Source organism: Prunus avium, chromosome 3, assembly GCF_965620075.1.
Source record: "Prunus avium chromosome 3, drPruAviu1.hap1.1, whole genome shotgun sequence".
In the NCBI taxonomy this organism is placed as follows: Eukaryota; Viridiplantae; Streptophyta; class Magnoliopsida; order Rosales; family Rosaceae; genus Prunus; species Prunus avium.
The window spans coordinates 40298175-40313822 of record NC_142286.1 but is presented as its reverse complement, the minus strand read 5'-3'; the positions used below and the strand labels follow the sequence as shown (position 1 = coordinate 40313822).

Below are 15648 nucleotides of genomic sequence, written 5' to 3'. Positions count from 1 at the left end.
TTAGAGAAGAGTGATTTGAACACGGAATTTCAAGTACAGAGATAACTGACTGCTCTTAACGACTTTATCTATTTTTTGGTCAAAACTTAACAACTTTATCTTTGAGTAATTAGGCTTGCATAATGGAGGGGAAAACCAAACTTTTACTGTTCCAAATGATAACAACAATGGAAGATGACTGTTGAGAGAGTGGTGATTTGTAGATGAAAAGTTAGTGTGCATGTCACAATCCATGTTGTGTTTATATTTTATATAGATAGTGGTGGTGGATAAGAACCAAATGAAGATAGAAAATGGAGTTTGGTTTTTCCCCTTCGTTTTCAACACTTGCCAATTATAAACCAATTTAATTTCTCCAGAGAAGAGAAGACGGATGAAAAAAGTTTCACATGAACATAATGGGGAGGGAGAATCACAGAAACACATAGGTTTGGCGTTTGCGTTAGGGTGGGGGGATTGGGGGGGTGGGGGACCAGTGGCAGTGCCCCTAAAAGTCGAAAGTCCGAAACAGCAATTTAGAAGATGTGAACCCTTAACCACCACCCACTCTCTGACTTTATTTATACGATGTGAATGCTTTGCTTAATGCCAAAATAAATAAAAAAAGATTCAATTTGCAATGAGCGATTCTTGAGTTGAAATTAAACTTGGAATATTTGTGTTGTGTTTGGGCTGGCCATGTCTGTTTGTATCCGGTGGTTTCAGCATATCCACATGATTATCATTATCTTCAAGTGGAATAATTATCAATCAATCACTCAAATTATTCAACATACAAAATTTCTTAGGATGCGCCGTCCTTCCACGTGGCTTTGTTTGTTCCTCTCCCTCTCTCCACGGCTCCCTCCCTCATCATCTCTCTCTCCTGAATTAACAATGGCCAAAGTGCAGGAATTGTCTAAGTGGGCCATTTCTTGATATCCATTTTCTTATTGGGCTTAAAAGAGTGTTTTATCTATCACAGTCCAATTCAGCCCACCTTCCCTCACGACTCTACCCACCACCAACCCTCTTGAGCTAACTTTGTTTTCTTGGACTAGTTGTCAAAGTGTCTTCTCGCCCACCAAACTGAAAAGTGGTTGAATAGAGCTGTGAATTTTGGAAAATGGGTGTGGCGGCGAAAATAGCACCGTCGATGCTGTCGTCGGACTTCGCCAATTTGGCATCGGAGGCCGAGCGCATGCTCAAATTTGGCGCCGATTGGCTCCACATGGACATCATGGTACCCCCTCGAAATTCATCAGCTTTTTTGTTTGATGAAGTTCAATGTTTTTTTTTCTTTTCACTAAAACTTGCGTATTTCTCGTCTCTTTGTGCAGGATGGGTAGGTTTGATTAGCTTTTGCTCATTGACTAGTTTCCATGTCTCTCAAGTGACTGCTATCCAATTCGGTTTGATCATTCCACATCTTTAAATTTTGACACAATGAAGTGTTTGATTCTGGATTTGGGATGTGGGGGGAAGGGGAAGAAGAAGAACATGAAGTTGTGATAGTACTGGAACTGTATGGGATGATAATTCCATTAGTAGGATTGAATCAGTGTGTGATTTTGTTCGTATTCAATTCGGCATGTTCATAATCTAATTGTGCCATTAAAGTTGCTCATTTTTTGGTTATGAAAGATTTGTTATGTGCTTACTAAGACAAAGTAAAGTGCTTTTATGTTTTCTACACATCACACCGTTACTTCTTACAATTGTAAATAATGGGGGTGGTCTTATTGTTCATCCGTTCTTTTCTTAATAGGCACTTTGTCCCAAACTTGACACTTGGTGCACCCGTAATTCAGAGTTTGAGAAAGCACACAGAGTAACTTCCTTGACATGTTCTCTTTTCTTTTCTTTTTTTTTAAAACCAAGAATAAATGGATGTAATGTAGGCATCATTCTTCTTCACCTACAGGGCGTATTTGGATTGTCACCTTATGGTCACAAATCCTCTTGATTATGTAGAACCTTTGTCGAAAGCTGGCGCTTCAGGTTTTACATTTCATGTTGAGGTATCGAAAGGTGGGTTGTGGTGTTTGGGAATGGGGATGTTCATTTTGCTTTTATTTCTTGTTGCCTTACTGTATTTTCTTGTTACCAAAGGGTCTCTATATTTATCCTTCATTCATTTACTTTATCCTCCTTTATGCAGAAAATTGGCAAGAACTTGTTCAAAGAATTAAGTCCAAGGGCATGAAGCCAGGTGTGGCATTAAAGCCTGGAACACCAATTGAAGACGTTTATCCTCTGGTCTTACTTCTTTCTCCTTCTTTCCCCCTTTATTTGGTGTTTTGCAAATTTTCAGTTCTGTTTAGGTGTGTGTGTGTGTGTATTGAATGGCCAGGCTTACTGACACGCCATTCTTTAACTTAATAAAGGAAATCTGATCTACTGCACTTGCATACATTGTCGAGTATTCGGTAACTTTTACTCCGCATAATTATTCGAATTGAGAAGGTATTCAATGATGCTTTGTAATCCACAGGTTGAGGGTGAAAATCCTGTGGAAATGGTCCTTGTTATGACTGTAGAACCTGGATTTGGTGGACAAAAGTTCATGCCAGAAATGATGGAGAAGGTGCGCACACTGAGAGAAAGGTACCCTTCGCTAGATATAGAGGTAAGTTAATCCCTTATGTTTTTTCTGAACCTTTTTATATGTAAGTTCCATTAGTTCACCCCCGATATGGTGTATCTCTCCACACACACATTCTATGTGGGGTTTTAAGCGTTGTTTTTCTGGGGACGAGGGGATATGCGTCTCATTAGTGTCAACGGCATTACGCAGGTAGATGGTGGCTTAGGTCCTTCAACCATTAATGCGGCAGCTTCAGCCGGAGCCAACTGCATAGTTGCTGGAAGTTCAGTGTTTGGAGCCTCAGACCCTAGTGCAGTAATATCCCTTTTGAGAAGTAGTGTTGAGGAATCTCAACACGAAAGTTGATTCTGGTACATGCAAGATGTATCATAATTGGTTTTTTTGTTTATTTTTTTATATCAACATATATTAACAGTGTCTACACTACATGTATGATCCAGTTGGCGTGATGAGTTTTGAAACTTGATTGAATAAGAATATTTGAGGCTGCCCTCTCAAGTGTATTTATCATGAATTATGTCATACTTGTTTGTTTTAGATAATCATAACTCCCCAGACAATTAATGTCCACCACGTCAGCACATGCTTATTTTTCTTTTCTTCTTAAGATATGTTTTCTCCTGATCTGTGGAGCACTTCTAATTTTGATGCACATGCACAAGACATGATATGCGATCTGCAAAATGTTTTCATTTGGCATCCACTACTGCTGATGCAGGACTTTTTTTTTTTCTCTTTCCTTCGGGCTAGCCTTGCCGCACGTGCAAAGCAGGTCCAAAAATTCTGTTTGGTGTTTTTCCTTTCGCTAACTATCGTTTTTCAAGCACCCATTTCATACAATAAAAGAGACACGAGGGATCGGATCGATGTGTTTTTAAACGTTTGAGAAAGGGGAGATATCTATTTCCACCTGAGCATTGTCATAATAGTATACGTGCGACTTAGTGTAAGTTTTGTGGGCATGATATGAGAAGAAACTACTCTATTTTTAATGTATCGGCCAAGGCATTTAGATTTCAGGCATGCTCAAATTCGTCTTGGTTTTAAAGTCTCTATTAATATTAATCCTGTTGACCAAGAGAAGTGGTTTGCATGTGTTATCACGTGCCCTTCTCTGTTGGACTCTCGGTTCATTCATATTCATTGGTACTTGGGTTTAACTTTGATTGGACGAAAAGTACATGCATCATCACTCTCCTCATCTGGCCTTCTGGGGTTCTTAGCTTAGTCCTCTTCTCTTGGGAGGATGAGCTGGAAATTGTACTACACTGCAACTGCGACGCAAGTTTTGATCCACTCTCTCTCTCTCTCTCTCTCTCGAATGATTGAATGAATGACACACATTCATGCATTTGGATTTCCCAAACAAGTTTTCCTGAATGAATCTGAGTGTGTTCCATGACCTCTCATTGTCTCTCTCACCAAGCATGAAGGGTTTTCTTTTTTATCCGGGTGCAATATACGGGGAGGGGGATCGAACTCAGATTTAAGGGAGCAGGCACACTGTTTTGAATAACTGGCCTTAACTCATATATGATGAAGGGTCTTTCTTTTTACCTGTTACTTCTTTTAGAAATAAATTTATAACTATGCACACTTATTGGTTTCATCTTTAGGCTATGACTAAAAGTTAATTATCATACAAGCAACGCGTGTGTGATGTGATGTGCGAGGACAAATATTGATTATAGGGCTATGAGTATTGGTGGCGTTTGTCAACTTAAGGATGTTCATCACCAATTTGACCTATCAATGTGTAGTGTAGGCCTCTCTCTCTTTCATGCCTCTCCTTTAACATGCATCGCGTCATTGTCTCTTCGAATGCATTTGGACTAAATTTATCCTCTTTTTTCTCCAATTCCCAATCAGCCTTTTCTAATCCTGCACCATTTTGATCCATACTGATATTGCCTGCCAATTAAGCTTTGCTTCCATCTTTTCATTTTGGGGAATGCACACATGATTTCTGCCGAGTTAGAGAAAGATTGGTAGCTACTTATGATCAGTGGCAATTGGAACTTCGGATGAATTAGCCCAAGGTAAGGACTAATTAAACAGCTGGAAACAGAGCAATTAATATATAGAATTCCTTTGTCATCCCCAAGAATCCTGTCCATGAACAACTTTGATAGAATTCTTGTATTTAATTTCAACTCCAACATATTTGTATGGATCCAAAATACTCACTCTCTCAAAGTAAGTATTTTAACTGTTTTGTTTTGTATTTTTTTTATAGGCCTTGTATCATGTGGAAGTGAGTGGTCAGTCTAGTGGTCATTGGCATGGCTGCAGCTTTGCTCACTAAGCTCCACTCGACAGCTTCTCTCTTATTCATCTCACTTCTCGTGTTTGCGGTACTTGGACACAAGTCACAGAACCTGTTAAGCTGCGAGACCACATCTCCTGATGCTTCTGGCTACCACTGCACTTCTGCTGGAACCAATGGATCATCACTAGAGAATCAGTGCAGGACGTTTGCGATTCTCCGGACTAACTCATACTACTCATCGCTTTTCAATCTGAGTGCTTACTTAGGCATCAACCGGTTCGTGATTGCAGAAGCAAACGGATTTTCAGCAGACACAGAGTTTCTTCCAAAAGATGAGCCTTTGTTGATACCAATCGACTGTAAATGCAGCAGCAATGGTGGGTTGTTTCATGCTGAATTGACAAAAACTACCATTAAGGGGGAGAGCTTTTATGGCATTGCTAAAGCACTTGAAGGCTTGACAACCTGCAAAGCCATCCGAGAGAAGAACCGGGGCGTCTCGCCTTGGGCTCTTGCTGATAAGCTTCAGTTACTCATCCCCTTGAGATGTGCTTGTCCTTCTTCATCTTCCCAATCAAGACTCTTGCTGTCTTATCCGGTGAGTGAAGGTGATACTATTTCTGATTTGGCAATTAAGTTCAATACTACCCAAGAAGCTATCGTATTTGAAAATAACAGATCACTAGGAGGAACCTTTAGACCTGAAAGCAGCTTAACACCTCTTACATCTCTTCTGATTCCACTCAATGGCAAACCTACACTTGGTCCCCTAGCAAAACCCCGTGAACCCAATTTGCGTTTTCCAGCAACTAGCATCCCAGCAATTAGTCCACACAAGAAAAAACCAAAAATGCACAAGATTGGATTGTATGTTGCACTTAGTGGGGTCATTATTGGATCTAGCATTGCAATTGCAGCAGCTTTCTTGTTAATTCAGTTGAAGAAAAAGAAACAGGGTTCGCCAAAAGGAGGTGATGTGGAACTGCAACAGCTTAGCCTAAGTGTGAGAACCACAAGCGACAAGAAAGTCTCATTTGAGGGATCTCAGGAAACATTAGATGGTCAGATCATCGATACCACCACACCCCGTAAGGTGCTGGTGGAGACATATAGCATTGAGGAGCTGAGAAGAGCAACCGAGGACTTCAGTTCGAGCAACCACATTGAGGGATCTGTGTATCACGGCCGTCTCATTGGGAAGAACTTAGCAATAAAGCGCACACAACCAGATACCATCTCAAGGATTGAGTTTGGGCTATTTCATGATGCAATTTACCACCATCCCAACATAATGAGGTTGTTGGGCACATGTTTGACTGAGGGTCATGAATCATTTCTCGTTTTCGAGTATGCTAAGAACGGATCATTGAAGGACTGGCTTCATGGTGGATTGGCAATCAAAAACCAGTTCATTGCCTCCTGCTATTGTTTCTTGACATGGAGCCAAAGGCTGAGGATATGTCTTGATGTGGCCATGGCCTTACAGTATATGCACCACGTAATGAACCCAAGTTATGTCCATAGAAATGTTAAGAGCAGAAACATCTTTTTAGATGAAGAGTTCAATGCCAAGATTGGCAACTTTGGCATGGCAAAGTGTGCTGAAAATGACACTGAGGACCACCAAGTTTGTTCAACCAGCCCTGCTGCCTCTTGGAGTCTTGGCTATATGGCTCCTGAATATATTCACCAGGGTGTAATTTCTCCAAGCATTGATATATTTGCATATGGGGTGGTGTTGTTGGAAGTCTTGTGTGGGCAAACACCAATAAGCAGGCCAAGTGAGAAGGGAGAAGGGAACTTTTGGCTCTCAGAGAAAATCAAGTCCATATTGCAGTCAGATAATGCAGATGAGCTAAGGGAATGGATGGACAGCGGGTTGGGTGAAAATTACTCGTTCGATGCAGCTGTCATGTTGTCGAATCTTGCGAGGGCTTGTGTAGATGAAGACCCTTGTTTGAGACCAAGTGCAGGAGAAATTGTTGAGAAACTGTCAAGGTTGGTGGAAGAGTCGCTAAGCCAAGAAGGAGAGAATATTTTAATCAGTGAGAGCTCTTGTAAACCTCTAGTGAAGGCAGCAGTAAAAACCAATAGCAATATGTGATGTGAATAAAGGGTTTCAAGGATCCAAACAAAAGACATGTTTGTAGCTATATGTTACAAATGTTTTAATTTGTCTTAGGTTTCTTGTCTTGGCGTTTTGGTAAGTAAGGTATACATAATAGTCTCCTTCTTCCTGTATATATATGTAAGCAAGAATCTGATAGGGACACAAAGAGCAGGTTTTCTCCTATGTATCATTAATCTCCGTTTCCTGAAATAGATAAATTGCATTGCTACTTGTTCGAACCAAACCAAACCTTAATTGCAATATGTTGGATTGTATTGTATTGTATTAATCAACTAGTCTAAAAGGAATCCTAAATAAACTAATAATGAATGAACAAATTACAAAAGCTAGGCAAAAACATAAAAACATACTATATAAATATGGTCGATTATCCAATCTAATCTAATCCCAGACGCGAAACGTAACCATGGTACTACTGCATCATGACCTTAAACTCATCAGAATTGAGGACCCCATCACCATTGAGATCAAATCTGGAAATCATGACCTTGCACTCATCAACGCTCTTGGACTCTCCAAGTCTACTCAGCATCCTCTTAAGGCTCTTGGGTGTAATGCACCAAAACCCACACCCATCATCCATCACGTACATCTTAAAAGCCTCCTTCAAATCATTCACCTTCTCTTCTTCTCTTCTTCTCTTCTGCTATCAACAAACTTGACAAAGTCATCCAAACCCAGCAGCCCATCTCCATCTTAGTCCAGGTGCTCCACTGCCACCTCTGCCTCTTGTTGAAGAATATAAGTCTCATATCGAAAACTTGACTAAATAAAATACAGTATGTAATGAATGGTTTCACTACTAATATCACCGAGACCTTTTGTGATAAAACCTCACATTTACTGGGCTTTGTACATGGTTAAGTTGGGGACAATATTGGTGTTATTAGTAGTGGGCCGCATGCCCGTCTCTCTGAAATTTAACATGTTATCAAAGCGGGTTGATTGACTGGGCCTGAATTGGGCTTTTGCCCTTACCCAATATGTGGTGTTCACATGTTGGACTTGAATGTTTACCCCTACCCCTTACCCAATACGTGGTGTTCACGTGAGGGGTGTGAAGTTGGGTAGGTGAGGTTTTTCATTTTCTTTATAAAAAAAATCGTTAAATATCGGATTTACCCTTAATTTAGACAGAAATTTGGATGGAATTTGAAAAAAATTGATGATAGGCCCTCAATCGGTGATTTTTAAACAATTGGAGTCCTTAATTTGCTGAAAAATTTGTTAAGGGGCTAAATTGACAATATGCAAATAGTTTAGGGGACAAAATCGTAGAAAACTCAAAAATTTATGTCCTTAATTTACTGAACAATTAGTTTGGGGAGTATATTGACAATTATGCTATAGTTCAGTGGGCAAAACGGTTGTTTAATGATGAAACAAAGTTGAACATTCAGGTCATGCAATTATATCATGCATCTTTTATAACCATAGCTACTTTCAATTATTTTCAATATATATATATATATATATATATATTTTGCAGTCAAAACATACACTAATATCAATTATTGGAGACACGAATGATCACCAATATTCCAATAAATCAAATCAATATCCATCCAGTAATAAAAAATAAAATATCAATATCAACAAACAATAAATCCTACATATATCATTTTAAATTAAATTAAAAACATCATATACTTTCACACTAGCTAGTGTTCGTCTCTTGGGAGATACTAAAACTTACTTAAATATGTTTAGATAATACCTTGAAATTGAAAATGAAAAGACTAAAATACCCTTAAAAATAAATAAACTAAAATACCCTTAAAAATAGATAGTGGCTCTGCTGTTGGAGTAGAACAAGAAGTGCTGTCTTTTACAGAGCCACGTTGCAAGATTGCAACCAAGGAAACAAGTTACCCTAATGTTAAACTTAACAGCGTCTCTTCCATTTTTCCCAAGGATGGATGGGATGGGCCTTTTTTTCCTATATTTATGGGCCTCTCGCCGAATTAAACTGTCGGGCGGGGCCTCGAAGGAAAAAGATAAGAATATAGATTCTTAAATAAAAATTGAAAACTACCTAAACACACTTTAAGATTTATGGTGGGGTTGAGTATTTTGCTTTAAGATAAGAGTGCAGTATAGATTGGATTCTTAAAGAGCGAGAATTTTTCTTTGCCTGTGCATTAAAAATGAAAAATATATATGTTTATGCTTGGCTTTGTTTCTGTTTTGCTTGTGCACATTACAATATAGTGTTGGTACTTTTTCTTCACATGTGGTGATGGAAGATTATATATGAGCCCTCGGTAAAAATTTATTAGAATTAGGAATTTTTGTAGAAATGTTACTTGAATTTATACATCAGTTTCAATTTGTCACTCTAAAGAAAAATGTAAGAGAAATGTCACATGAATTTTTCAAAATTCATGATTGTCATCTGACTTTAACACCATCCAATTTTCCACCATTTTAAATGGTATTTTAGTGTTTCCATTTTTAAGAGTATTATCTAAACATATTTAAGAGTATTTTAGTATTTTAGTCTTTCAATTTTCCATCCAATTTTCCTATACCAAAATAAATATTAGATAAAAATGACTGCTCGTTTGGTTTTTTGTTTCCAAACTTTTAAAATAAAATTAGAAAGAATAAAGACAAACCGGGGCAGGCAGGCCATGGTTGGCAAGTCCGGCAAAGAGTACTTCTAGATAGATAGATAGATAGATAGATAGATATTAGCAAGGCTGCTGCTGGTTCTACATACAGAGACTAGAAAATATCCGTGTAGTTTCCAGAATTTTATTTCAGAGCTTGAGTCAGACTCAGAACACACAATTTAAGGCTAGCTAGCTAGCTGCTTAATTAAAACTCACCCAAGAACAGATTACATTAATATCCAAGCTTTTATCAAGCGTTGGTAATGGTAATTATTAATGAAAGATATGAAACACCACAATCCCAAAGATGACGCAAGAAATAATTAAAACTGGTGAATTGTATATATGGTCTCAAGTAGGGTGAGGAGCAGCAGGATAACGGCAGCGATGAAAGAAATGACCTTCCATGGGGTAGATAAATAGTCACGCCTCAGTATTTCCATCCACTTGTTGCAGGTTTCGATCCACTTGTTCCAGGGAGTGTAGTAATATTTATTCACATCTTCGCAGATACCTCTGTAGTAAAATCCAATGACAGTTGTGTCATTCCAAAGCTCGTTGAATAATTTAGGGGCTAAACCAATTCGCCAATATTTTTTTCTCACGAAGAAGATCTACATCCTTGCTCGTGTCGATGAGGTTGTCCATCAGAACGGCGTAGGATGTTATCTTGTGCAGCCGAAGTGGGTGGCATTGTTCGAAGGCGATGAGGTTCCTGAACAACAGAGGCCCTGTCTTCTCGTCAATTCCCAGCTGTGGGATTGTGAATACCCCGTTTTTGAAGTTGAACTCTATGTTCATTATGCACTCTGGGGTGTTTTTGCTTCTTCTGAACAGAACACCTGCCTCCGAAAGAGTTGTTGCATTTGGGATCCGTTGTGGCAATTCTGGCTCGTTTTTCTGCTCTTCTTGTTCTTCCACACGCTCTTCCTTCTTCTGAGATTTCAAATCCTTGAATGGAACAACGATCACGGTTCTTATCAGATCAAGTATGTGCAAAATCTCAGATGGGAGCTTGAGATTGAGGTCAGAAATCCGATCATCGATCACGGATTGTTTGAAGAAGTTGAGCACAAGTTTAGTGAGGGAGGCACTTATTTGGATAGTGTTATTGGCGGTTAGGTTGTATAAACGCTCCAGCACAAACCAAGGGAGCTGGTTTTCTAGCAGCAGAAGGTCATGGTACAGATACTCCAGCATACAAGACATGTTGAAAACGGGGTCCTTTTCATCTCGTAGATCATCCCAAAGTACCTTTCGGAATAGTTCTAACAAGAAGCAACCATCAAGTATTATCATTTCTACGAAGTCTTTTTGACTGAGATGATTCGACGCATCTGAGTAGGAATCGCGGGGCCTTCTGCCCAACTCCGTGATGCCTTTGATCAAGCTCTCCAAGCTTATATCCGGGCATGATGAGAGAAGGCACCTTAAATACCACCATTTTACATTTTCCATGAGTTGGAATTTTTCGCCGCAGCCTCGGTGGAAGGGCCCGATTGAGAGTATGTCAGGTTCATAGGCCGCTGTTTTGTGTCTCCGAATCAATTCGGGAACTCTGAAGATGCAGGGGTAAGCAGGCAAGGACGAATCACAAAAAAGCTTTGTTGCCATGGTGTTTCTCAATTCTTCAGCAATGCCATCGTCTATAAGAATCGATGTACTATCAACGTTTCTGTAATTTGCCATGACTACTATAGAATAGATATATGCTCCCAATCTGTGAATATAGTTGTCCTGAAATGATTAATGCTGAAACAAAATTGATCCAATTGCGCCATTTAAGGGCTTGTGTTTATTTGTTCTGATGTGTTTGAAAAAGACAGCCCTAACCATATCTAATATCATTTCATCATTTCATCATTTCATCATATGATCTGAGGCTAGAAATTTAGCCAAGAAGTTGTGAGTAGAGATTGATGTGATGTGAGTACATAATTATAACAGTAAGTGTGACTCAAACTTCAAATTGAAAATTTAATATATGGTTGTAACTTCCAATTATTTTCTTAAAATATATAGTCTATAGATGTATTTGGGTTGGGGTTCGACACTTGGACTGGAGCCGGCCAAAAAGTAGAGATAAAATGGTTAGAAAAACATGTGTACCTGAATTTTAACACCACATCTGGCTATGCCGTTAGAAGAAGAAGAAGAAGAAGATTCAGCAGACCAAAATGGAGCATCAGAGAGGAAGAGATCAACAGAAATTAGTGCGGCTATTTTCTTGTGTGATCATAAAGGAAATAGGAGGCGTATTCACCATAATTCTAATTTGTTTTTGCCTGGGTTGTTCTGCTCAGCTCTGCTGCTCATATATATAATCTTCCATCACACGTGAAGAAAAACTTTACTACCAACGAACATTATATTTTAATGTGCACAAGCAAAACAGAAACAGAGCCAGGCATAAACATAAACATACATCTTTTTCATTGCAGAAGCAAAGAAAAATTCTCACTTTTTAAGAATGTAAACTACACTCTTATCCTTTTTTGTTCGAAATACTACACTCTTATCCAAAAGCAAAAAACTCAACCCCACCATAAATCTAAATCTTGAAGTGTGTTTAGTTGGTTTTTCAATTTTTATTTATTGTCTTCAGACAGAGGATTGGACCCCATACCCCATCCCTCATTTAACTCCCTCACCCAAATTTTAAACAAATGTTGCGGCGCAGTGCAGTGCAGTGCAGGAGGTCTAATTTTGTATCACTATGGAGGAACTAGGCATATTCATCATAAACAACTTGTTAAACATAATTCTAAGGGAATTTTGTAGAAATGTCACTTGAACTTATACCTGAGTTTCAATTTGTCACCTTAAGGAAAAATTTAAGAGAAATGTCACCTTAATTTTTCAAAATTCATTATTTATCATCTAACTTTAACACCATCCATTTTTAAGGGTATTTTAGTCTTTTCATTTTCAAGAGTATTTTAGGCACCTTAATCGTTCGATGCAGCTGTCACATTAGCGAATCTTGCGAGGGCTTGTGTAGATGAAGACCCTTGCCGATTCAAGTGTCCACCATACTATCAAGGTGTAATGGGGTTCGAACCCTTATGACACCTTGATACTGTGTGTGTGAAAAACCCCACTCTCTTTTGTAGTTTAGATTATCACTTGTATTTTTTTAAAAAAAAACATACCAGGGATGATAAGAACCTCTCTCTAATATTAATCAACTCAATCCCTGCAATATTTATCTCTGTCTTATCTCTGTCTCAAGTTAGGATTGGCTGAAAAGCAGGTCCTAAAGCCATAAAGGAATCCTAAGTAAACTACTAATGAATGAAAAAAGCAGGTCCTAAAGCTAAGCAAAAACATAAAAACATATTTATTTATTTATTTATACTACATAAATATGGTCGATTATCCAATCTAATCTAATCCCAGACACGGGAAAGGTAACCATAGTACTACTGCATGGATCAAAACATCATGACCTTAAACTCATCAAAATTGAGGACCCCATCACCATTGAGATCAAATCTGGAAATCATGACCTTGCAGTCATCAACGCTCTTGGACTCTCCAAGTCTACTCAGCATCCTCTTAAGGCTCTTGGGTGTAATGCACGCAAACCCACACCCATCATCCATCACGTACATCTTAAACGCCTCCTTCAAATCATTCACCTTCTCTTCTTCTCTTCCGCCGTCGACAAACTTAACAAAGTCATCCAAACCCAGCAGCCCATCTCCGTCTGAGTCCAGGTGCTCCACGGCCACCTCTGCCTCTGTCAACGAAAGCTCTCCGCCGATTGCCCCAACACATTGTTGCAGCTCCAAAGGTGATATTTTGCCATCTCCATTTGCATCAAATTGATTGAAAACGCGCTCATATTGTGCCACTTTGTCCATTAATTCACTTGGATCAAATTTTTATTCTATAGGAAGCAAGCACTAGTGTTGACACCATAACTGACCAAGCAACTAGAAGACTAGAAGGAACTCTAAGCAAAGCAAGAGGAGTCCCACATCGGAAAACAACAAGAAGTGAAGGCTCCCTCTCACCTATAAAAGCATACCACTCTCCACTTAAGAGAGGATTCGAAACTGAGCTGGGCTCCCTCTTCAGGACTCTCCTGTTAGTCTGGCCTTCGAGTCCTGGGTCTCCAGACCCGGGGACTTGACTCCTGGGCTCCAGACTCCAAACTTTGTACCTTAGGCCCTAGGCCTTCTTCCATTTATCTTTGGGTCTAATCCCCTTGTACAAATGTAAACAATATCATAATGAGAACATCTTCTCTGTGGACGTAGCCCATTCATTAAGGGTGAACCACATATATCTTGTCTTTTGTATATTCATAAACTGGCTAAGTCCTCACATACACGCTGAAGGTCCAAACCTTCACCCATCATCCATCACACCTCATCACTAAGTTGGACTCAATCTTGGCCCAACCATTTTGAGCATCAACAGTTTGGCGCCGTCTGTGGGAATTGACACAAAAGGCTTCTGTCGTTCTCCCCTCTCCAGTGCTCTTCGGCACCCATACAATCAACATCACCTAGGCTGCCGTTAGGCAATGCCTTACTGGAGCCACCTTGAATGCCAGGTCAACAAATTGCAGAAGATGATATTTTAAGAAAAAGCCAATCAGTGTGGCTATACTTTGCATGGCTTGCAGGGCCAACCCAACATCTCAGTTCAAAGTACCGACCGACACTTCTTTGAAGAGTAAAAATATGGGGACTTGAGCTTGTCCCACAAGCTCCATCATTCGGCGTGCGCTGCCTTCGGCACCCCACCATACCCTTGCCATGGTCACGACACCCTTGCTTGGCTGACCCAGGTTCCTTACAACAGTACAAGAGACCCCAGCCTTAGCTCCGAAGGTCTATCAGTCGGAGCTTGCCGAACGAACTTGAGTCTTCTCCTTGCAAAAACCCTTGCAGCCATCTATCTATCTTTCAAAAGCTCTTGCCAAAGACACCCCAGCTCTGGCAAAAGCATTTGAAACCTCACGGCACCAATTGAAGCCAAGAGAAATCGCGAACGCCTTGAAGGACCAGCTAAAAACTTTGCCCACACTTCAGAAGGATCGAAAGGCTCCAATCACTTCCTTGCCGTCAGTCAAGGACCCAGACCCTAGACGGTCCTAGATTGGATGAACCCCCCTCCACGAACAAATGATGAACGACACCACGGACCCAGCTCCAACTCGATGCGAAAACTAGGCACTTAGACCCACTCCTCGCCGAAGACAGATCAGCCCCTCACCAAAATACCTTCGAATATCTCTTGCCGATCGGCACCTCCTCCGAGCTGAACTACGGACCCAGCTCCGAATATATTTTGGAGCCTAGCTTCCCTGCCGAACGGCAGGGAGCATGCAGAAGGTGAAGGAGTGACTTACCAATTTTTGGCTGACCCAGCCCCTCAAGCTAAAAGGTGACGACATGTCTTAAGCTAATAGGGGACTTGCACCTCCTCTCCCCAAACCCTGGCCCTTATCTCCAATCTTTGGACTCCCTTACCGAAGGTATAAAAACCCTAGCTATAAAAGCACAAGGGCCCAGCTACAAAAAGGCCCCAGCTACGTTTCAAAAACGGAAGGACCCAGCCTCTAAAAATCCGAATCTACCCTCAAAACCCTAGCCACCACCTGGGTCAAGGAGGCTTGCCGAAGCCCAGCTTTGGAACCCGGCCCCAAGGCCATTGCTCAAGCCCAACATCGCATAAAACTCCATTGCTGAAGTTTCAAACACACCTTCGCGCCACCTTGGCCTTTCTACTAAACGAACACTCGGACCCCCATGGACCCAGCTCGTAAAGTGCTCCCCAAGACACCCTTGCCAAATCTGGAAGCCCCCAGCCCCCGCTGAAGCCAAGCTCCACAGAGCACAAACCCCAGGCCTTTGCCAAAGCCCAGCTCATGAGGCCCACCTACCAAGAACTTGGAAACTCGCGGGATCAAGCCCCTCATTCTTCCTGCCGAAGGACAAGCCCTTGCCGAAGCTTTGAAGGCCCAGCTCCAAGGACATGCCACAAGCTCAAATATCCACAAGGTACCCAAATTTCTTAAAATAATAATAAA

At 40.4% G+C, this 15648-nt stretch overlaps 3 protein-coding genes and 1 pseudogene across 4 annotated transcripts; 2 read left to right on the top strand and 2 right to left on the bottom strand.

The window, feature by feature from the left end:
• Positions 1–1014: 1014 nt before the first annotated feature.
• LOC110764457 (Aldolase-type TIM barrel family protein) lies at positions 1015–3101 on the top strand. The gene is made up of 7 exons (XM_021967444.2): positions 1015–1222; positions 1320–1324; positions 1748–1810; positions 1904–2010; positions 2141–2238; positions 2474–2608; positions 2777–3101. The coding sequence occupies exons 1-7, from the start codon at positions 1106–1108 to the stop codon at positions 2930–2932; spliced, it is 681 nt and encodes a 226-aa protein (XP_021823136.1). The 5' UTR covers positions 1015–1105; the 3' UTR covers positions 2933–3101.
• A 516-nt stretch (positions 3102–3617) lies between these two features.
• On the top strand, positions 3618–7041 carry LYK2 (Protein kinase superfamily protein). Its single transcript, XM_088251013.1, has 2 exons — positions 3618–4626; positions 4824–7041. The coding sequence occupies exon 2, from the start codon at positions 4870–4872 to the stop codon at positions 6958–6960; it is 2091 nt and encodes a 696-aa protein (XP_088107139.1). The 5' UTR covers positions 3618–4626; positions 4824–4869; the 3' UTR covers positions 6961–7041.
• A 2661-nt stretch (positions 7042–9702) lies between these two features.
• On the bottom strand, positions 9703–12017 carry LOC110764324 (UPF0481 protein At3g47200-like; annotated as a pseudogene). Its single transcript, XR_015834403.1, has 2 exons — positions 11712–12017; positions 9703–11322 (listed from the first exon to the last, which is right to left on the bottom strand). The product of XR_015834403.1 is annotated as a UPF0481 protein At3g47200-like (transcript).
• A 902-nt stretch (positions 12018–12919) lies between these two features.
• LOC110764323 (Calcium-binding EF-hand family protein) lies at positions 12920–13645 on the bottom strand. The gene has a single exon (XM_021967260.2). It carries the CDS (start codon positions 13466–13468, stop codon positions 13037–13039), a length of 432 nt encoding a protein of 143 aa, XP_021822952.1. The 5' UTR covers positions 13469–13645; the 3' UTR covers positions 12920–13036.
• Positions 13646–15648: the final 2003 nt, after the last annotated feature.

Excerpts from the sequence above, each read along its gene's own strand:
- LOC110764457 (XM_021967444.2), top strand. The coding sequence starts at position 1,106 with ATGGGTGTGGCGGCGAAAATAGCACCGTCGATGCTGTCGTCGGACTTC. Across the intron at positions 2,011-2,140 it reads TCATGTTGAGGTATCGAAAG|AAAATTGGCAAGAACTTGTT; the intron begins GTGGGTTGTGGT and ends TCCTTTATGCAG. Across the intron at positions 2,609-2,776 it reads ACCCTTCGCTAGATATAGAG|GTAGATGGTGGCTTAGGTCC; the intron begins GTAAGTTAATCC and ends GGCATTACGCAG.
- LYK2 (XM_088251013.1), top strand. The coding sequence starts at position 4,870 with ATGGCTGCAGCTTTGCTCACTAAGCTCCACTCGACAGCTTCTCTCTTA.
- LOC110764323 (XM_021967260.2), bottom strand. The coding sequence starts at position 13,468 with ATGGACAAAGTGGCACAATATGAGCGCGTTTTCAATCAATTTGATGCA.